We start from the raw sequence: 23,465 nt of genomic DNA on the forward strand, positions 1-23,465 counted from the left end.
CGGTTCGTCGGTTGAACCGGAAGTCGATGCGTGTTGTGTGAATGTGTAATGGCGGAATCGGAGAGAAGCTCTTTGTTGATCCTCATCTAGAGAAAAGAGACATTTTCCACATTTTATAAGTTCTAAGTATATTTAACAACGTAACGTTTATCACCCTGAGCTGGAATCGACCCCCGACCTCCAACTCTCTGGAGCAGCCACGCCAGGAGAGCTAGCTCAAGGTACGGCCGAGTCTTAACAACTGAAGCCATCTCGGTCTCGGGACTCCAGCGGTGTTTCCTCCTTCATTCAGCCCAGCTTCGAGTTCCATTTGTCGGCGTTGAAGCCAAGGAAACAGCGGTAGTTTGGAAGATAGTCTCTTACACACTATTGCCTATAAGTTATAAGTATATTTAACACACATTCTATATTACAGTAGGAACAGAAACATTTACACATTATATAGCCTATGTTTATATTACATTAAGTCGGTTCTTCGGTGTCACTGAAACGTGACGACCCGAAATCATCTCTTGGCACTCCAGCGGTGTATCCTCACTCATTCAGCCCAGCATCGAGTTAAATTTGTCGGCGTTGAAGCCAAGGAAACAGCGGTAGTTTCGAAGAGTCTATTTTGTGTAAATGTCTCCTAAAGGAGGTAAAACGAGTCAAATGGAGTCTGTACGGCTGAAGATACATGAACACATGACGTCAGTGGTGGGAGAGGACATATTGTGTGTTTTGGACAAACAGCAGCGTGGTCCTGATGTTTGTTGTGTGAAGCTTGATGATCATGTCAGAGTGTTTGTATTGGAGCGCCTCCGTGTGGCCGCAGTGTGGATGTGCAGCCTCTTCCAGAGAGAGATGGAGACACTAGAGATTCTGCTGGAGAAACAAAACAAACTGCTGGACATTGATTTTGATATGGACATCGATCTACACACTGCAGGTATGTGTTAGACACAACACTAAACTACACACTGCAGGTACACACACACACACCAAACTACACACTGCAGTTACACACACACATACACACACACCAAACTACACACTGCAGGTACAATTTATAATTTGTACCGGGAAAAAAAGACCTTTAGTTACTCCACTGCGCCTTCTACCGATATTGCCCATAGAATAAGGGCCTTTCTCGGCCCCACCCTTCTCCCATGTGTTTAGTTTCCAAGATGGCCACAGCACCAGGAGGGGGTGGGGCGGAGGTGAGTGGGCGGGGTCAACATATGCCCTTACTGGGCTGCATTCAAGACACTTGCCTTGTGTCTGAACACAGCTTTGATGGATGTGTTCTGCCCCCCTCCTCCCCATCAAACAAAATGTTTGGTCAAACCATATGGGCTTCCATTGGAAATGCATTGGAGCAGCCATTAAACGCAGACACAAGACTGGTGTCTTGAATGTGTGAACGCAGCCCAGTAAGGACATATGTCGACCCCACCCCCTCACCTCCGCCCCACCCCCTCCTGGTGCTGCGGCCATCTTGGATCCTAAACACAATATAAACAAATGGGAGGGTTGGGGCAGAGAAAGGCCCTTATTGCCTCATAGAGAATAGTTGTTCAGATGAAGAAAAAAACCAAAACAAGTGCGGACACACAGACACAGGCTTGTCTATTCCAGGAGCCTCTACTTGTGTTTTTTAAACAATGTCATCCTGACATGATAAAAAAGCATTTGAGTTGTTGAGCTGATGCTAACCTATTCTCTCCTCCTTCTGTCTGTGTGTAAAGAGGTTTCATCTGAATATGAGAAGTGGAGATCCAGTCTGGTCCAGGAGGAACCACAACCTCCACAACATCAGAGGACATCCAGTCTGGTCCAGGAGGAACCACAACCTCCACACATTAAAGAGGAACAGGAGGCTGATGTGTCATCATTGACCTTACTAGACTGGGAGATGAGCTGTGACACTCTCGCAGGTATTATAAAATCAAATATCACTTTATCGATTCTAATCTAACAAGCGACATGTTATGACCTGCTACTTTCTGGCGAGTTCCTACGGCACCGCAGGCGTGCATTAATGACGATAAAGAACACCCTCTCGTGTAATATTGCTTAATTCAGCCATTGCTCACGCCTGCTGTCAGCTGGTAATGTGTCAAAATCAAATGACTGACAGCTGTCACACAGTTTGGTACAGACTCAGAGCACCCTGCCACCGCTGTGTTCAAAATGCACACTTGCGTATGTGGCAGCTCTGCCCACAGAGGTTGTCGTATTAAAAAATATAGGGGGAGGTGCGTGGGTGCGTGCGCTAATTATACGTCACACTTACGACACACATCAGTGTTTATTTCAATGACTGTCAAGGGTTCCAGCCTCCAGGAAGACACCCTAAATACAAAGGGAATACACCATTGCACATACGAAACACACCAGGGGGTCTAATGAAGTACTGTCACCTCATAGACACGTGAAAAACTGGAAACTCCATCTTTAAAGTATTTATTGTATTCCTTCATTTTAGAGCAGTGTGTGGAGTCCAGTCTGCAGGTGAAGATCAGTTCTCCAGCCACGACTGGTTCTATTAAACAGGAACCTGAAGACCACCTTGAACAGGAACCTGAAGACCACCTTAAACAGGAACCTGAAGACCACCTTAAACAGGAACCTGAAGACCACCATGAACATGAACCTGAAGACCACCTTAAACAGGAACCTGAAGACCACCTTGAACAGGAACCTGAAGACCACCTTAAACAGGAACCTGAAGACCACCTTAAACAGGAACCTGAAGACCACCATGAACATGAACCTGAAGACCACCTTAAACAGGAACCTGAAGACCACCTTGAACATGAACCTGAAGACCACCTTGAACAGGAACCTGAAGACCACCTTGAACAGGAACCTGAAGACCACCTTAAACAGGAACCTGAATACCACCTTAAACAGGAACCTGAAGACCACCTTAAACAGGAACCTGAAGACCACCATAAACAGGAACCTGAAGACCACCTTAAACAGGAACCTGAAGACTACCTTAAACATGAACCTGAAGACCACATGGATCCCAGTAAGTTTAAAGCAATCTGTCTTTATTTATTTTATTGGTGAAAGTGGGTCGGTACTGAGGGTGTAAAGATGTCTTTATTTATTTTATTGGTGAAAGTGGGTCGGTACTGAGGGTGTAAAGATGTCTATTTATTTTATTGGTGACAGTGGGTCGGTACTGAAGGTGTAAATATATGAACCAATATGAATCGGTTATCGACTTAAGCATTAACAATGTGACTACATCGATGCATTGATCTAAATGTATTCTGAATGGGACAATGGTTTGGTTGTAAATGTATTAATGCGTTCACTGAAGCTTTGCAGTTAATTCTACTTCAGTATACTATTAACTATCCCCGGCCGGGTCATACCAAAGACTATATAAATGGGACCCAGTGCCTCCCTGCTTGGCACTCAGCATCAAGGGTTGGATTTGGGGTAAGTCCCTGCGATATACTAGCGTCATGTCTAGGGGGTGTACTTGTACATCAAGCTGCCTCACGCTACAGAAACAGGAGATAGGCTCCTGCCCATGGGCCTCATGGCTCGGCAAGGCTTACTATTAACTTTTACTACTACTTTTACTTTCTAAATAATAATGACCATAGACATAAAGGCTAGATGGAATAAATATAATAATAATATCTCAAACTTATATAGCGCTTTTCTGAGTAAACAAAGATGCTTTACATGGGGGGCAGGGGTAACAACAAAAATAAAAACTTTATTAGGAAAAAGAAATAAACACTAAGAGCTAAAAACATTAAAAACAGTGAAAAGGGTTAGCTGGGTAAAGCAATTTGCACCACCAAGGGCAAGGTGGAGCCTGCGGAACCGTTGCGGCTCGAAAATCCACCATTCCTGAATAAAGTGCCTGGTGCTGGGAGTCTGGTGCAACGCACAGGGCCTGACCTGGTGAGAGCAGGAGTGGACCTGGTGAGACGTAGGAGGGGCCCGGACAGGAGTCAACCCACAGAGCCTAGTCCTTCCACGCGCCAGAATGGTACCTCCCAGTCCCGGCAGAGTAGTTCAGGAGGAACGGATTGTGTGGCCCTGGATTGTCCCTAATGGGACTGATCGAGGGTAGCTACTGGGACGTAAGTCGGGACTTGATCACCCCGGCTGGGTCACCTGAGTGAGGGGTATGATGTTGGGAGACCCGAAACCCTGATGACCTCTGATGACCTCTCATTCAGCTCGTCTCACATCTTCTATGAGAGTGCTGCAATGTAAACAAACAACGGCCACATTATTTACAGCACAGAGCGCAGTCAGTTCACCGTCACATTTCAATATTCAATTTTTCAATCTGTTAATACCTCTTACAGCCACTACTCTGCACTACAAGATTCAAACCTTTTATAGAGTCTCTTTGTATTATTTTTTCCTAGACCTTCTGCACCTCCCTGTGTGTAAAGAGGAGGCTCCACCTGAAGAGGAGAGGAGCTCCAGTCTGGCCCAGGAGGAACCACAACCTCCACACATTAAAGAAGAACAGGAGGAGCTACTTCAAAGACCAACATTGACATTACTAGCAGTGAAAAGTGAAGATGATGATGATGAAAACAGAGAGACAGATCCTGTAGCCGGCACCTCAACTGAACACATGAAAACACAAGCTGATGTAGAGGACTGTGGAACATCACAACCAACTAGTGATGAGCAGCTCCTCTCTTCACACTGTTCTGAATCTGACACTGAAGACAGTGATGAGTTAGAGGCGACTAGGACAGATCAGTCAGCTTTAAACACACTGAAATCACAAAACACACAAAATGTGGGAGGACAGCGCAAGCTGTCCCAGGACCTTAAATCATCAAAACAACCTGACTCCATGAGGAGTCACACAGGGAAGAAACCTTTTAGTTGTACAGAGTGTGGAAAAATGTTTAATCAGAAGGGTGTCCTAAATAGACACACAATAATTCACACAGGGAAGAAACCTTTTAGCTGTACAGAGTGTGAAAAGCCCTTCTCTTGTACAGTATGTGGTAAAGGCTTTATTAAGACGGGTCATCTAAAATTACACATGAGGACTCATACAGGCGAAAAGCCATTTCCTTGTACAGTATGTGGTAAAGGCTATAATGTGACGGGTAGTCTAAAAGTACACATGATGACTCATACGGGTGAAAAGCCCTTCTCTTGTACAGTATGTGGTAAAGGCTTTACTATGACGTGTAGTCTAAAAGTACACATGAGGACTCATACAGGCGAAAAACCCTATACTTGTACAGTTTGTGGTAAAGGCTTTACTCAGAAATGTGATCTAAAAACACACATGAGGACTCATACAGGCGAAAAGCCATTTCCTTGTACAGTATGTGGTAAAGGCTATAATGTGACGGGTAATCTAAAAGTACACATGATGACTCATACGGGTGAAAAGCCCTTCTCTTGTACAGTTTGTGGTAAAGGCTTTACTCAGAAATGTGATCTAAAAACACACATGAGGACTCATACAGGCGAAAAACCCTATACTTGTACAGTTTGTGGTAAAGGCTTTACTCAGAAAAGTGTTCTAAAAACACACATGATGACTCATACGGGTGAAAAACCCTATACTTGTACAGTATGTGGTACAGGCTTTACTCGGACGGGTAATCTAAAATTACACATGAGGACTCATACAGGTGAAAAGCCCTTCTCTTGTACAGTGTGTGGTAAATGCTTTACTAAGACGGGTCATCTAAAATCACACATGATGACTCATACGGGTGAAAAGCCATTTCCTTGTACAGTATGTGGTAAATGCTTTACTAGGACGGGTCATCTAAAATCACACATGATGACTCATACGGGTGAAAAGCCCTTCTCTTGTACAGTATGTGGTAAAGGCTTTACTGGGACGGGTCATCTAAAATCACACATGATGACTCATACGGGTGGAAAGCCTGTAAGACATATGTTACCAGATTTGACTGAGAGACTGCCATCGCGCAAATTACAGCTTTTCACCAGAGGAGATTTTGTTTTAATAGCACAGGCAGACTCTTCACATAATAGAGCATGTCTGAAATAAGTGTCAGTCAGAGCTGAAATCGACATGTAAATATGAAATATGAAATAAATGTAGCTAGGTGTAATGTTAGAGACCACAGAAGTGAACCTTTCAAGCCTGTTTTCACAACTTATTGTTTTCTGTAAGACATTACTCTATAAGCCATATCTCCAAAACTGGTGGGTCAAACTGAACAACCAATATGTCAATTTGATCCAAAATCCAATGGCAGTCCCTCAGTCAAATTTAGTCACATATGATCAGGCAGTCTAATCTAGGATGACAATGATTCAAAAGCAGAGGAATTACATAATCTGACAAACATGACTGAATAAAACACACGTTAATAGTTTCTTGTGATGTATTTTTGTTTTATCTTGTGTATGGATCTTATTTTCTATTCAACATTGTGGAATGTCATGTTTATTTTCTCTTGTATTATTCCCTCCAGCTCATAGGTTACTGGTAGTACAATATGAGCATCAGTGTGTGTGTGTCCACATTGGTCAGGATTTTAACAAGTCATATTCATTAATATTTATGCAGTAATTATTATGTTCATTGATATGCAGTAAATTATGGTGCAGTAAAGTGCTGACAAGCTGCTGGGTTTGTGTAGCTGTTCACTGTGTGTTGACATGTGTGTTCTTTACATTGTTACATTATCATAGTACATAATATGGTCGATTCCAGAGATGGTTGAGTTAGTTTTTTTTTTAATTACTTTGATTGTTTATAGTCTACAGAGATTAGTGTGTTTATTGAGGTGTTTTTTTTTCCGGAACTTAAAGGGACACAGAAATATATGTTAATGACGTTTAGAAGATTTAGAACACTTTCCTGGGGGTCTTTATGTGTGTTTAGATATTTTAGATTTTATCAGTGAGCCCAGTGCCCAGTGAGGCCATCGACACTGGGCTCACTTACTTCCTGGACTACATGTTGTCTCAGTAAGACAGCCCTCCCCCTATCCACAAGGAGGAGCAGTGCACCAAAGCATTATAGGAATTGTAGTCCAGGAAGGAAGCGGTGTAGTCCAGTGTCGATGACATCAGAGACACTGGGCTCACTGCTAAAATCTAAAATATCTAAAACCACATATTACACACATAAAGACCCCCAGGAAAGTGTTCTAAATCTTCTAAACGTCATTAACATATTATTATTATTTGCAAAAAGGGTGAAGTGTCCCTTTAAAGAAACCCTTTTATACCTGGGTTAGGGTGATGGAAATATTGATAATGTGTTTGTTTTCTTGGTTTAATAAAGGTTTCAACACTACAGGTCCTCTATGTGTGCTTTTTATCATTACAGAAATGTTATCAAAGATGTGTTGTATTTACCCCATAACTACTGTGAACAATACATCCTATATCTACATCTGAGTGTGCCTATTTTTGTCCTACACAAACATTAAATTCCCATTGACAATGAATGGATAATTTTTGTTATTCACTGATTATCTTTAAAACACAAGCATTGAGGAGTATATTGAGAGTGAAAACAGATATGGGAACAGATTATGTCATTAACCTAAAAAACCCAAAAAAACAATGTTGATGGCACTCAGAGATGGTGGTAGGAAATGGGTACACATGGCATCGCAGAATACTTTGGTTGCCTGAAGAAGGTCCGGAGGGAACGAAACATTGCCTTATTAAAAGTAAAAACTCATGTAGGCTACCGAGCAGATTCTCAGTGTGTATCATTATTCTTATCATTGATGTCCACTAGCCTACGCAGTTATTTCTAGCTGTGCGAAAGCTTTTTTCTAGAGAATACATTGGCAAATAGGCAAGGAGGAGAGGTGCTGAAGAGTATAGAAAGACATTTGAATATAGTGGACTAGAAAGTGCTAAATGCCCATCAACAGACAGCATGCCTCAGATTATGAAACGGACAAAGTGTTTATTTTTTATATTTATTCATTTGATTTATTTATCTATAATAATTACAATTAGGCTATGGATCAGATGGATCTTTTATTGTCTGTTTGTTTACCGTATGCTATATGAAATGTGTTTGTTTACCGTAGGCTGTATGAAATGTGTCTGTTTGTTTACCGTAGGCTATATGAAATGTGTTTGTTTACCGTAGGCTGTATGAAATGTGTCTGTTTGTTTACCGTAGGCTATATGAAATGTGTTTGTTTACCGTAGGCTATATGAAATGTGTTTGTTTACCGTAGGCTATATGAAATGTGCCTACATTTGAATCCAATAACCTTCCACTGACTGGCATACAGTATATATCCACACACATCGGCCATTTGTATAGTAGCCCTCATGAAGTAAAACGTGATAATGGACTGTGTTTTCACGACTCAACATCTTCATTCAGGGCTTTTATTGATTGAATGATTGACTGACATCTATATTGTCAAAAAGTACATGCATGAACATATTACTGTATTTGTACAATGTATAGCTGTCATCAAAAGGATAAAACAATAATCCTTACAATAGGCTACTCCTTTTTTCCGTTGTGGTTCTAGTGTATAAGTGTGAATACTGTATGCTAAGAATTACATTTGTTGAACTAACTTGCAGTGCAGCTGAATGTTTTATTTAAATGTATACTGACTGTTATTCATTTTCTGTGTGTCATAAACAGGTGATCCTCCCCAGGGTAATTGGCAATCTGTTAAAGGACCACTTCACCACTTTTGTTCATATAATGGGTCCTCACTAATAATCATGATAAAATGGCACAATTTTTTTCCTACTCAGTCTGTGTCTCATATAGGCTGTGGGCAGTTCAGAAACCTGTCCACCAGTGACATCATCTTTAGGCAGATTTGTTTTTAAACAAGATTTTTATTATCTTGAGAACGATGGCTTCCATTTTCGCATTGCAACTTTTCAGGACTAGAAAGCCTGCGGTTTCTATTAGCTTGGATTCCCCATCGATGATGTCACTGGTGGACGGGTTTCTGAACTGACCACAGTCCTCGTATGAGACACAGAAAATCGTGCCATTTTATCATGATTATTAGTGAGGACCTATTATTATTATTATATGAAGATGGGATGAAAAGTGGTGAAGTGGTCCTTTAAAGAACACAGGAAAAGGCTACAGTACGTGTATGTGTCCACAAGGTGTAGATAGCTCCCCATTACTTTACTTGCTAACAACAGTTTATACTTTATACAGCAACTTAAAAAGCATCTTCAGAAACAGTCTAACAGACAAGTAGCCTACAAAGGGTATTTATTAAATATAGTATATCATATAATTAAATATTCAAATTATTTTCTTCACAGAATCAAATGTTTTATGGTCATTATTCACTGGGAGTCTGGATGGCTTGATTCTAGGCTTAAAATAATTGATATAAATATGTTTAGAAATCTGTGGGAAAAATGTATGGCAACCACTGCTATTCCCTATTAGACTATAAGTTCACAGGAATGGTGACTTCACTTAATCACTTCACATGTTCAAATTTTGAGGAATTCAGAGATGCCTCCTTTCCTTATTGCCTTGGCTCCATTATAGTAAGTCCTATGGTAAACGGTGGATTTATCCAGAGCGCTTTGAATTACAGATTCACCCATTCGCACATATTCACACACTGACGGCTGCCTCAGGAAACCACGTAACCACGCAAATCTACTCACCAGGGACTGGGAGCAGTTGCGGGTTCATGCATGCAGTGTCTTGCTCAAGGACAGCCAGGAGGAGCTGGAGATTGAACCAGGAACCCTTCTGATTCCAAGAAGGCAAACATCTATTTGTTTTCTTCAGTCTTGATTCTTTTGACCCACCAAATATAGCACTAGTACAAAGGCTTCACTGCTCAGACGTCTATGGACTGTTTAAATCATCTTTATTAAAAGATACATGATGCTTGAATAGATCTGACAGCTGTTTTATTGATTTTTCTTTTCTTCAGATGCAGCATGTGATGGTTAAACCCTGGGGTTGTGATTAAACCCTGGGGTTGTGATTAAACCCTGGGGTTGTGATTACCTAAGCACAGACTGCCATACTGGTACAGCGGACAGTGCCTTTTAAAAAAAGAATCCCTCTAAATATCTGCAGAATCCCGGCAACCATCAGCAGTAGAACTACATCAAAATGTCATCGTGTCATTTTCTTTTTCAAAATCACAGTAAATATTTTTTACAGCAAAGTCGTAAAAAAAGGAAGAGAGGATCATGATATACCATGCAACACTCAACAAGCCAACATTTACAGTTATTAAATCGAGACCATTTTAAAATGGCATTTCAATGCTCAATATCATGTTCAGCAACAAGGACAATATAGCCAAAGACTTTATACGAGGGTCTTCTTTTTTTTCCTTCTTTTTTTCATTTTTTAAAGGGGACGTAATTGATCACTTTGTATGCTTTTCTGACAGGCACTACTGCAACATTATCCAGCTAAGTTACAATACTTCACTAAAAAGGTAGAATTGTATTCACATCTCGCGCCCTTGGTGTATAAGAGAAGTTTGCTCAAAGGTTGTACATTTGCCACTTTGGTATCAAATACCAAAGAATCCACATGCAACTTTTCCTATAATACGCACAGTCAAATTACATTATTAATTGGTTTGCAATAAAACAAAACACTTCTAGGAGGCTCTTGTCTCCTTATACAAATGATTTTTGAAACAAATTTGCCAAACATTATAAAAGTTTCCATATCTACGGTATGTTAGGACAAAGCACACTTGCTACAGAGTCAATCCTCCATGCTGTACTTAGAGCAGGGGTTCTCAACGTTTTTGGCCGGGAACCCCCGGAAATGCTTTGGCAAAGTCTCGGGACCCCCGCCCCGCCCCCTCCCGACCCCCAATATAAATTGACTGCTACAATAACCTTAAACCATTTTGGGTTAGGGACCCCTTTTGATGTTTTAAGCAGTTATAATTTAGCTATTGAAAAATAGCAGATCTACAAGCTCATAGCGCGCCACCGAGTGGCGCGCTATGAACTTGTAGGTCTGCTATTTTTGAAAAATCGTGAAAATAAAAAAAATAAAAAAATCATATATATATATTTTTTTTTTGAAAATATTTTGGGGACCCCCCAAAATAATTTGGCGACCCCCCGAGGGGTCGCGACCCACGGGTTGAGAACCCCTGACTTAGAGAGAAGAGGTTAGGATCTGTGTTGGATCTTTTCATGTCCATGTCACAGTTGGAAAGGGTGATGTCATTCGGAATCTTTTCTTCTTCTTCTTTTTACAACTGAAAGTACACTTAAAAGCTGGAAAACATTCATTTACTTCCGGAATAAAAAAAAGAAAGCCTGCTACTTCTACTCATAATTATATTCTTCTCATACTCTCCTAAAAGTGAGGGTTTCCTTGATGTATTTATGATAAGGATACTATTTCTGTTGTTTTTTTAACTGTGGTAAACAAACTTGCAAGGAACAAAATAGGTCACAGGCATTCAAGTGTCAGAAATGACATTAAACGAAAAAAAATAATAATTGAATGAACAAAAATACATTAAATCCATCTTATCTCAACTCTGCCTTCAAAACCGTCGTCAATGTTAAGCATAATCAATCAACAGCCAAATCAATCAGTTAATACTCAAATTGGACTGAAATGGCATGAAACAGAATGTAAGACTAAGTTACTCTGAATGTCATACAGTAGGCGGTAGATATGAGTCCATCATTAGATAGCTAATGGGTAAGTTAAAATGACAATACATACAGAATACATAGAATCTATACAGAGTATCAGATTTACTATACAGTTTGCAGTCCTTGACAACAGAGCACATGGAGGATTTATCACAAAGGTGATTGAAGGTGAAAATCAAACATGGTGTTTCTATTTTTCACCTCATGTCTAGACAGGAAAAATACAGTATAAGGGTTTACTTTTAACTGTTTTGTCTCCAGTACACTTTAAATGTCTAACATCCTTGACACTCCTATAATTTTAAACGGCTAGGAAACCTCTCTAGCCAATTACGTTAGTATGATTTCACCCGTGGCAATCATAATAATAATAATAACAATAATACAAAATAAAACAAAACCTTGCTTTGTTACATTCCTATTTTAAAATGTGTACACCTCTCCCTGAACTGTGCCATAACTAACTCCCTGTATCAATACCTGCCATCGCTGAACATTTCCTGCTGTTGTGTAGGTAGGGGAAGGTAGAGCGAGGAAGGAACGTAGAGAAGAGAAAAGAAGAGAATGGATGGAGGAGAGGACAGAAGGGATCATGGGGGTACAGAGAGAAAAGACTTAGTCCTGTACTCGGTTCACCCCACTGCACCTTCACACCCCCCGAGCAGCTGGAAAAGGTGAAGTGAGAAGATGAAAGAAAAGAACAGATGGATAGAGGAGCAGAATATGATAGAGGGATAGGGGGGCAAAGGAGAGGAGAGGTGAGGAAAGAGAGTCCCCTCTGTTTTGTAACCCTGCAAAGGTTCCCTTTTTTTAGGATTTAAAGAACCAGGCAGAACAGACGGACAAGGAGGGGAAGACAAGAAAACAAGAATTCATATTTCACCCTCGATGCCATCTTTTTTTGCCCCAACCCTTATTCAATACCATGGTATCTCTCACAGGGGAGAGGTAGAATGGGGAAGAGGTGGTGAGGGGAGGGGGGAGGGGTCTCTGAGGACTATGCACTGATGGAGAAGAGAGGAATGAGGGAGGGGTGAAAATGAGGGAAGAGAAATGAAAGAAGCATCACCCTGCTCTCTCTCTCTCTCTCTCTCTCTCTCTCTCTCTCTATTCGTCCCAGTCCTTCTTGATGTTGAGGTTCCACTCCCAGGAGAGGTGGTCCGTCTTGTCGTCGTCGGTGAAGTAGGACTTGATGTGGTAGGTGCCGCGGACCATCATTCCCTTGGGCGCCTCCTCCACTGGGGTCATGAATTCATGCTCCTCGAGCCGAGGACCATAGCTGCCCACCATGTACGTTGCCTTGTCCACTGGAGGGAGAAAGAAAACAGGCAATGGGCTATTATGTAATGTTTATACAAAAATAGACTCTCCAATGAATTCTCATGGCCCTGCTCGTCATATTCTCATGTTTTGTCAGGTACCGTTGTTGTCCACAGGGCATTTATTTATTTCACGTACCAGGACGGGGCCAATGATGTGGATTGTGAACCATGTAAACCACGCTGTTCTAAAGGTTAGGCTAGTGGTAAGGTTACCGTTTGCTGTAGCGTTAAAGTCAGTATAACTTAAACATTTAAAAACAGGCAGTAAGTGTTCCAAAATGTTCAAAGATCTTTCAAAAATAGCAGATCTACTGTACAAGCTCGCAACTCATTGAGAGCTTATGAGATATTTTCAGTTATTTTATTTTTCTTTTAGAACATTTTGAAAATGAGGCTTAAGTTTGGAATCGCTATACATAAGTCAACATGTTTGACATTTCATCAGTGTCAACATGGTATGTGAAAGGGACGAGTGGCCTCTACGTCAGCATGTGTACACTACCTGACAAAGCATCAAGCATTAACAAACATTATAACCTTTAAAATGAAACAGGGTTCCCAGTCTACCCACACATTTTTACGAAAACTTTCCCAAATCCAATTTCCAGGCCTACCCGTATATAACAAAGAGAGGCAGTGTAGCAAAAATAAAGCATAGAATCCCAGTACACATTAGGCTGCAACAATCATGCAGCCTATTTGGCAAAAAATGATGTAATGTTACATATTTTGTGTAATGTTATACATGTTTTGGAAAAGGTTTTTTAAAAACTAAATCAATAGCCCCCCCCAAAAAATGCATATCCAAATATGGTTTCCAGGACCTTTGATTTCCTACCAAAAACGTTTTTTTTCTAATTTCAAAATAATTCCAGGAATTGAATGACTGTTGGGAACACTGATGAAAACTCCCTCGGTAGACAGTGTTTGTGTTGTGGGAACCCTGATGAAAACTCCCTCAGTAGACAATGTTTGTGTTGTGGGAACCCTGATAAACTCCCTCGGTAGACAGTGTTTGTGTTGTGGGAACCCTGATGAAAACTCCCTCGGTAGACAGTGTTTGTGTTGTGGGAACCCTGATGAAAACTCCCTCAGTAGACAGTGTTTGTGTTGTGGGAACCCTGATGAAAACTCCCTCGGTAGACAGTGTTTGTGTTGTGGGAACCCTGATAAACTCCCTCAGTAGACAGTGTTTGTGTTGTGGGAACCCTGATGGAAACTCCCTCAGTAGACAGTGTTTGTGTTGTGGGAACCCTGATGAAAACTCCCTCGGTAGACAGTGTTTGTGTTGTGGGAACCCTGATAAACTCCCTCAGTAGACAGTGTTTGTGTTGTGGGAACCCTGATAAACTCCCTCGGTAGACAGTGTTTGTGTTGTGGAACCCTGATGAAAACTCCCTCAGTAGACAGTGTTTGTGTTGTGGGAACCCTGATAAACTCCCTCAGTAGACAGTGTTTGTGTTGTGGGAACCCTGATGAAAACTCCCTCAGTAGACAGTGTTTGTGTTGTGGGAACCCTGATGAAAACTCCCTCAGTAGACAGTGTTTGTGTTGTGGGAACCCTGATGAAAACTCCCTCAGTAGACAGTGTTTGTGTTGTGGGAACCCTGATAAACTCCCTCGGTAGACAGTGTTTGTGTTGTGGGAACCCTGATAAACTCCCTCAGTAGACAGTGTTTGTGTTGTGGGAACCCTGATAAACTCCCTCGGTAGACAGTGTTTGTGTTGTGGGAACCCTGATAAACTCCCTCAGTAGACAGTGTTTGTGTTGTGGGAACCCTGATAAACTCCCTCAGTAGACAGTGTTTGTGTTGTGGGAACCCTGATAAACTCCCTCAGTAGACAGTGTTTGTGTTGTGGGAACCCTGATAAACTCCCTCGGTAGACAGTGTTTGTGTTGTGGGAACCCTGATAAACTCCCTCAGTAGACAGTGTTTGTGTTGTGGGAACCCTGATAAACTCCCTCAGTAGACAGTGTTTGTGTTGTGGGAACCCTGATAAACTCCCTCAGTAGACAGTGTTTGTGTTGTGGGAACCCTGATAAACTCCCTCAGTAGACAGTGTTTGTGTTGTGGGAACCCTGATAAACTCCCTCAGTAGACAGTGTTTGTGTTGTGGGAACCCTGATAAACTCCCTCGGTAGACAGTGTTTGTGTTGTGGGAACCCTGATAAACTCCCTCGGTAGACAATGTTTGTGTTGTGGGAACCCTGATGAAAACTCCCTCAGTAGACAGTGTTTGTGTTGTGGGAACCCTGATGAAAACTCCCTCAGTAGACAGTGTTTGTGTTGTGGGAACCCTGATAAACTCCCTCGGTAGACAGTGTTTGTGTTGTGGGAACCCTGATAAACTCCCTCAGTAGACAGTGTTTGTGTTGTGGGAACCCTGATGGAAACTCCCTCAGTAGACAGTGTTTGTGTTGTGGGAACCCTGATGAAAACTCCCTCAGTAGACAGTGTTTGTGTTGTGGGAACCCTGATAAACTCCCTCAGTAGACAGTGTTTGTGTTGTGGGAACCCTGATGGAAACTCCCTCGGTAGACAGTGTTTGTGTTGTGGGAACCCTGATGAAAACTCCCTCGGTAGACAATGTTTGTGTTGTGGGAACCCTGATGAAAACTCCCTCAGTAGACAGTGTTTGTGTTGTGGGAACCCTGATGAAAACTCCCTCGGTAGACAGTGTTTGTGTTGTGGGAACCCTGATGGAAACTCCCTCAGTAGACAGTGTTTGTGTTGTGGGAACCCTGATAAACTCCCTCGGTAGACAGTGTTTGTGTTGTGGGAACCCTGATAAACTCCCTCAGTAGACAGTGTTTGTGTTGTGGGAACCCTGATAAACTCCCTCAGTAGACAGTGTTTGTGTTGTGGGAACCCTGATAAACTCCCTCAGTAGACAGTGTTTGTGTTGTGGGAACCCTGATGGAAACTCCCTCAGTAGACAGTGTTTGTGTTGTGGGAACCCTGATGAAAACTCCCTCAGTAGACAGTGTTTGTGTTGTGTCCTACTGTACCTCTAAGGCCTTTCCTGTATGTCAGATGGACGTACTTCAGACCAGCAACAATTTCTCTGTTCACCTGTGAAAAAACACATTTTACAGAAACATGTATCGGAAACATGCAGATCCATGCAGATGGCATACAAGATTATTCTCGGACTGGAAAACTCCTGTTTATAGCCTCCTTTGGACAACAAGTTGTCCAAAGAAGGCATGTCAAAATAGCTCAATAGGAGAAAGCAGCACTGGACCATTTTTTACTCAGTGGATACCTCTATCCTAAACCATGTGCTAATGTTCACAATCTCACCTGACGGCTGCAAAGCTAGATGTGGTGTCCATGAAGGTGTTCATGGCATTAGAGCAACATTTTAATGAATGCACTACAAATGGTTATTTTGACCTACCCAGTTTGGAAAGTGGAGCTTGCCATTTCAAATGGCTCTAGATATTTACAGGTACTACAGGTATGAAAAAGGCAAGGTCTAAAATTGCCAAAGTTACTCTTTAACCCATTTGCCATTAGATCAATTACCCTGCTGGCCTAAACTCAAGAGGAGCAGTTTTGTGTATTTTTTGCACCACCAAAACAAGATTTTATGTTCAGTGATTCACTGTATATGCACGGTTTACATTATTCTTGTAATGCATCTAGTCTAAAATTCAGTTCACTGTGTATCTGTGATGTAATGTGAACTGACAATAATACTAATTAAAGTAAAGTACTAAAACAACTTAAGGGACTCTGGGGGAGGCCCCTGGCCCCTACCCTACCCGGCCGCTGATTGAAATTAACTGACCTGAATTTCATTCACTGAACTGCAATTTATAGAACCAAATTGAACTAAGCTAAAATGCAGTAGCAGACAATGTTCTACCAGCAGGTGTCCTCATAGAGCTTAATTAGCCGGTCATTGGGCCTTTTGGTAATTCTCAGCACATCTCCCTTTTCCTTCAGGGCCAAGGCCCTGGAGTACTGCCTTCCCATTCTGTTGTACCGATGCACGTATGCACGCACGCACGCACGCACACATGCACGCCTTCCCTTCTAACGCAGACACCCATGGCCTAAAGACATTTTGTTTAATTTCTCTTTCATATTACATTTTGGACATACTGCCTCTGTTCGTGGGTTCTAAATCATCTTTCATTATATATGTTTTAATTTGTGTTCGCTTTGTGAGCTTCTGTATCTGCTACCTTTGATACTTTTGTGTGATCAAGTACAGTAGGGCGCTAATTTACGAAAAAACACAAACCGTTAAAATATGACGATAGGAGCTTTCCAACTGACAGTGACGATATATCATTTGAGTATATATACTTTGATTCTATCTATCTATCTATCTATCTATCTATCTATCTATCTATCTATCTACATCCATCCATCCATCCATATACAAACATTTGGTCAGTTCTGTTTAAATGTTGTTGTTTTTTTCAATTAGTATGCATGTATTGACACGCTACTGTAAGTTAATGGCATTGTACCATACAGAGTGCACGTTTTGCGCACACTGAAGCAGAACATTACACCCCCGCAGTAGTTCTGCCCAGATTTGAGACGGAGACTTTCTGTTCTGTTTCAGATCACGCTGTCACTTATGTGTCGTTACTAAAGCTTTCTTGTGGCTTTGGCCAAATACTGTAGAACAGTGGTTCTCAAACCTTTTCATGCTAAGGACCCCCAAAATGACATACAGTATACAGCCCGCTGGCAATTTAATTTTTTTACAGCTACTGTATAGCACATACATGGGCAACTGGCGGCCTGCGGGCCACATGCAGCCCCCACCTTCACTTAATGCGGCCCTCAGATTAATTAATTAATTAATGTTATTGATTTCAGCCGTTACAATTCCAAACATGCAAACATGACCCGCTTTTAGTTACTAAATTAGCAGCTTGTCGAGTAGTATTACAAATAATGTTATTGTCTTTTTTATGTCCAAAATATTTGTATTAGTTAAAATGACTTTTCAGGATTTCAATTCAAATTTAGCAAAAATAGCTGATCTACAAGTTCAAAACTTACAAGTTTTGAACTTTGGCTAGATCGGCTATTTTTGCTACGACATGCATGCAATGTGGCCCCTCTGGAGTGAGTGTGGAGATATAATGGCCATCTCCATCGTCAAAGTTGCCCACCCCTGGTATAGCAGGACCCCCAGTTTGATATGCATTAGGCCACAGACCCCCTTTTGATACCATTGTGATCTCTATGGGACCCCAAATACGCACTGCCGTATCGTCAGTGTTAGTTTAACTCTACAAATGGAACCATTTGGTTCCATTTCCATTGGTACACTCTCATAGTTACAGACACATAAGGGTCTATTTGGTTTCTATATTAGTCATTTGACATAGGACCCCCTGGAACCCCCTCAAGGGCCCTTGGGGGTCCCCAGACCTCACTTTGAGAACCACTGCTGTGTAGAGCATCATAGTCTCAGTTCTTATAATATAGTATAGTTTACTATAGTAGTATATCATATTGCTTTCTTAAGTGAAATGATTCTCAAATATATCCCCAAATAAAATAAATGATAAAATAATGCTTCTGATTGAATTCTGCGTGATATTCTGGACGGTGGACCCTAATGGCATTTCCAACCAAATCCCCAGAGGATCTATTCTTGGACTACAACATGGTCCAATTCAGTCACACGTCTCTCTAGTCCCCAGTGTGGAGTCAACCTGTATGCATCCCCTCTAAAAGGTACATGACTGAGATATCTCTAGTCTAAAGCACATCCACCGGAGAAAAACAAACAAACAACTTCCCTCAAAGTTCAGACCTTTCCACGCTGGTCCCTGGGCACTTCCTATTTGTCTGTTCCCGATTTATAGTCAAGAGATATTTCAGAATCTACATTCTACAGCTATTTATAGCGCACGGCATGGGAAGAACACTGTGTTTATGCGTGCCGTATGGGCAGTGTTTGCTGATTTGTTTAGGATTGTGAAGGAAGGGGCCGTGAGAGGATAAAAACAGAACAGTAGGTATGAGAAAGCACAAAAAAGAGAGAGCAAAAAAGATATGAGTGAGAGTTAAGGAGGACAGAGAGAGGAAATGAGTCAATGAGAGAGAGAGGAAGGAAGACTGAACAGAAAGACCCCTTCCGTCTTCGTGAGCGTGCATTCTGTCTAGGATGTGCCGTTTTAAATGATGACTCAACTGTGTTGTTTGTTTTGTCTGTAGGCTACTTGACCCTGACTGCAGTACAGAACCACATGTCACTCTACAGGGACAATATCATGAACTGAGCCGAGAGAGAGAGAGAGAGAGAGAGAGAGAGAGAGAGAGACAGACAGACAGACAGACAGACAGACAGACAGACAGACAGACAGACAGACAGACAGACAGACAGACAGACAGACAGACAGACAGACAGACAGACAGACAGACAGATGGACGGACGGACAGACGGAAAAGCTACTGGAATTGAGAGACAGACAGACAGACAGACAGACAGACAGACAGACAGACAGACAGACAGACAGACAGACAGACAGACAGACAGACAGACAGACAGACAGACAGACAGACAGACAGACAGACAGACAGACAGACAGACAGACAGACAGACAGAAGAGAAGGGAGAGAAAGAGAGGCAGAGAGAGATAGCCAGTGAGAGAAACAGAGAGAGAGAGAGAGAGAGAGAGAGAGAGGGAGAGAGGGAGAGAGATGAAGTGAGGGAGAGACAGGCAGAGAGAGAGGAAAAGTAGGATTGCAATTTGCAAGTGGGGGCAAGCTAAAGTGGGGTGTGGGGCAGAGAGATACAGAGAGAACGATAGAAGGGATGGACGGGGTGAGTCAGTGATGCTGGGAAAGGTCTGATTACGAGAGAGAGAGCAACAGGAGGAGGAGTGCCATAAAGGGCCAGGGATGAAACGAGAGAATGAATGCAGGGAGGAGGGGACGTGGGGGACAGAGGACACAGCGGGGACGTGGGGGACAGAGGAGAAGACACAGAGGATGTGAACTCACTCACTACAGTGCATCGCTACATCCTCCCGTGAGCCGTGCTGTTGCAGTCAAATACAATGATTCAACATGCTCGTCATCCCTGCTGACATCACGGCTCAGAGGAACGTTGTGTGCTACTTGAAAGCGGGTGTCTTGTTCCAGGGAGGGTGGAGAGATAGGGGAGAGATAGGGGGCGGGTGACAGAACTCTGTCACCCGCCCCCTGTCTGTCTGTCTGTCTCTCCCCTATCTCTCCACCCTCCCTTTCTCTTCTCATTAGTTATCTGCCCGTTTTATCCATGCAAACCCCCCCCCCCCCCCCCCCCACAACTGTTTACTGTATACGTATATTTCTCTCTTAAAGCTACTCGTATGATGTTTTTGCATAGTATTATTGTTAGTATTGTCGTCTTTTAAATGTCTCGATGAATTGAATACACAGAACCCTAACGGAAACAAACTCTGAGAGCTTATCTGGGTTATCCTTTTAGCATTCTTTTGTATAAATCGGTGCCACCTTGCATGGCCCGTTTTGCAAACTGTAAATACATTATTAGTATTCAATCATTTCAAATCAAATCAATGCATCCATCCAGCGACTGATCCATCCCTCTGTCCATCTATCTATACTTCGATCCATCCTTCCAACATTACATTCACCCACCCACCCACCCACCCACCCACCCACCCACCCATCCATCCATCCATCCATCCATCCATCCATCCATCCATCCATCCCTCCCTCCTTCCATCATTACCTTGAAGTGGATCTTAACCCTGTAGTCCACTCCTTCCTTCATGGTGAAGCTCTGTTTCTTCAGAGCCTCCAGGTCTCCTCCTGTGAACACATGACATCATGCTCACATCATCACAGGCTAATGACATCACATGCTAGTGCAGTAGTACATACTGTAGTAATGTACTGTACAAACATGGTCCCCAGCCCAGGGACGCGTTATTATGTATCCCACCGCAGTTCTAGGAAAGCCCTGCTGTGATTGGCCAGTAGTCGTTGTGATTGACAGTTCTCGTTTTTGCAACCAGTCATTACTCCTACAACTACAACCTATCTCAAACCCTCACCCTAAACCTAACCTCCCACGGGGCAGCACACCTAAACCTAACCTTAACCCATGTCTAACCAATGACTAGTCTAAACTAAGTATGCACCCCCCTAAACCTAACCCGAACGGCCTAACCTCAGTAAAACGATGCCTTCCCGGGAGCCAATCAGACACATGGTGAGGCGGGTCTACCCTAGAACGTAGACCCGTAATCACGCCCCAGGGACCCCTGGCACCGCTGGCTGTGTCTCCTATACCAACCAGCCCAGGGACCCCTGGCACCGCTGGCTGTGTCTCCTATACCAACCAGCCCAGGGACCCCTGGCACCGCTGGCTGTGTCTCCTATACCAACCAGCCCAGGGACCCCTGGCACCGCTGGCTGTGTCTCCTATACCAACCAGCCCAGGGACCCCTGGCACCGCCGGCTGTGTCTCCTATACCAACCAGCCCAGGGACCCCTGGCACCGCTGGCTGTGTATCCTATACCAACCAGCCCAGGGACCCCTGGCACCGCCGGCTGTGTCTCCTATACCAACCAGCCCAGGGACCCCTGGCACCGCTGGCTGTGTATCCTATACCAACCAGCCCAGGGACCCCTGGCACCGCTGGCTGTGTCTCCTATACCAACCAGCCCAGGGACCCCTGGCACCGCTGGCTGTGTCTCCTATACCAACCAGCCCAGGGACCCCTGGCACCGCTGGCTGTGTCTCCTATACCAACCAGCCCAGGGACCCCTGGCACCGCTGGCTGTGTCTCCTATACCAACCAGCCCAGGGACCCCTGGCACCGCCGGCTGTGTCTCCTATACCAACCAGCCCAGGGACCCCTGGCACCGCTGGCTGTGTATCCTATACCAACCAGCCCAGGGACCCCTGGCACCGCCGGCTGTGTCTCCTATACCAACCAGCCCAGGGACCCCTGGCACCGCTGGCTGTGTATCCTATACCAACCAGCCCAGGGACCCCTGGCACCGCTGGCTGTGTCTCCTATACCAACCAGCCCAGGGACCCCTGGCACCGCTGGCTGTTTCTCCTATACCAAGCAGTGAACTGCATTCACCCTGGTGTTCCATGTACTTTCATTCCACTCACAAGAAGGTGAGCGCAATCAACTTCCTGGTAATATAGAAACTCGGTTGTGCATGTGGAACAGCACCCAGCTGTTCATACTGTACCATGATGATGACATACTGCACCATAATGACTCATTATAAGATCACACTGCAGGGACTCAACTTCAACTTTCTTTTTGAACAGTTCAAATAAATAGCTGAACACTTTTTAAATGTTTTTCAAAATAGTAAAAAAAGAAAAAGAAAAAAGAAAAAGGCAGAGAACTTTAGGGATAAGACACTGATGAAAATATGCCCCCCCAATGTATTAGAAAGCTGTAGCACAATCATTATTATCCTTAATCTAATATGAATAAATAGACACTAGTCCATACCGGGGGATGTGCACAAACAAAGTATGTGCAGACTTTGGGTTATGCACTGCAACTGAACAATCCCTAAACAAAGTAGTAGTAGTAAAAGTAGTAGTATAGTAGCAACTATTAGCACCATTCAGGTGAATGAAGAAGCTCTGCTGCATGTCGCCGGGCTCCGGGGATGTTCCGCAGTGAAAGAATTTGCAGACTTTTAGTTAAGTATGGGCAAGGTGTGTGTTCCTATGAGTCGATGTCTGCCTAGCTGCGACAGTTACAACACACAGGGCCGGCACCCTGGCTGTGGTCCTGTGGGTCTGGAACTTCCGGGGACCCCCACACGGAGTTGCACCACTCACTTCACACGGGTGTGATTTTTAAATCACCCATTGACTGAAATACATTATTAGTACTGTGGTAATGGGCACTGCACTGGCTACAGTGAGTACCCAACTTACATCGTTCCCGACTTGCATGGTCCGCGAGTAGGCCGCTGCCAAAAGCAAACCAGCCTAGTAAATATCAATAAATGAATATACAGGCTCTAACATTTATGCAGCTAAAGCAAATTTTAGTACAATGGAATCGTCTTCTCTGTGTCTGGGCCAGAGGGGGTGAATGAGTTTATAGAAAGGAGAAAAAAATATATAAACCATCCCGGGCCATTCTAATAGCACAGCATCACAAAAGCATTGACTGGCTAATCGCTTTATAATGTCAATTCAAAGCCAGCACTCAGCCACGAGTGCTTTGTAATGGAGAGAGAGAGAGAGAGAGAGAGAGAGAGAGAGAGAGAGAGAGAGAGAGAGAGAGAGAGAGAGGAGGGGAGGAAAGGAATAAGGGGAGGAAAGAGTGGAGAGGACAGGATAAAAAGAGACGTACACACGTTTAAACTAATCAAAGAGAAGCTTCTCTTGTCTCCTCCATCTGGTTCCTCCTGCTCCTTATTCTAATCTAAAGAGAAGCTCCTCTTGTCTCCTCCATCTGGTTCCTCCTGCTCCTTATTCTAATCTAAAGAGAAGCTCCTCTTGTCTCCTCCATCTGGTTCCTCCTGCTCCTTATTCTAATCTAAAGAGAAGCTG

At 43.1% G+C, this 23,465-nt stretch overlaps 2 protein-coding genes and 1 long non-coding RNA gene across 4 annotated transcripts in view; 2 read left to right on the plus strand and 1 right to left on the minus strand.

The window, feature by feature from the left end:
• Positions 1–2,780: 2,780 nt before the first annotated feature.
• Positions 2,781–5,337, plus strand: LOC306936913 (uncharacterized protein). Its single transcript, XM_079520578.1, has 2 exons — positions 2,781–3,016; positions 4,389–5,337. The coding sequence occupies exons 1-2, from the start codon at positions 2,798–2,800 to the stop codon at positions 4,521–4,523; spliced, it is 354 nt and encodes a 117-aa protein (XP_079376704.1). The 5' UTR covers positions 2,781–2,797; the 3' UTR covers positions 4,524–5,337.
• Positions 5,338–9,816: 4,479 nt separating this feature from the next.
• LOC306935960 lies at positions 9,817–12,022 on the plus strand. The gene is made up of 2 exons (XR_013791449.1): positions 9,817–10,720; positions 11,107–12,022. It is a non-coding gene; the product is annotated as an uncharacterized lncRNA (long non-coding RNA).
• A 150-nt stretch (positions 12,023–12,172) lies between these two features.
• Positions 12,173–23,465, minus strand: part of arhgdig (Rho GDP dissociation inhibitor (GDI) gamma) — a 70,736-nt gene continuing 59,443 nt past the window's right edge. For both annotated transcript variants that reach the window (XM_079519338.1, XM_079519337.1), the window contains exons 4-6: positions 20,652–20,731; positions 15,940–16,003; positions 12,173–12,914 (exon numbers count right to left, since the gene is read on the minus strand). In XM_079519338.1, the coding sequence (XP_079375464.1) occupies positions 12,715–12,914; positions 15,940–16,003; positions 20,652–20,731 (344 nt within the window). In that variant the 3' untranslated portion in view covers positions 12,173–12,714. The remainder of the gene's footprint in view (positions 12,915–15,939; positions 16,004–20,651; positions 20,732–23,465) is intronic.

This window comes from Electrona antarctica, assembly GCF_951216825.1.
Source record: "Electrona antarctica genome assembly, chromosome: 14".
Lineage (NCBI taxonomy): Eukaryota > Metazoa > Chordata > Actinopteri > Myctophiformes > Myctophidae > Electrona > Electrona antarctica.

Coding starts and splice junctions, on each gene's coding strand:
- LOC306936913 (XM_079520578.1), top strand. CDS start 2,798: ATGAACCTGAAGACCACCTTGAACAGGAACCTGAAGACCACCTTGAAC. Junction 3,017..4,388: donor TGAAGACCACATGGATCCCA/GTAAGTTTAAAG, acceptor ATTTTTTCCTAG/ACCTTCTGCACCTCCCTGTG.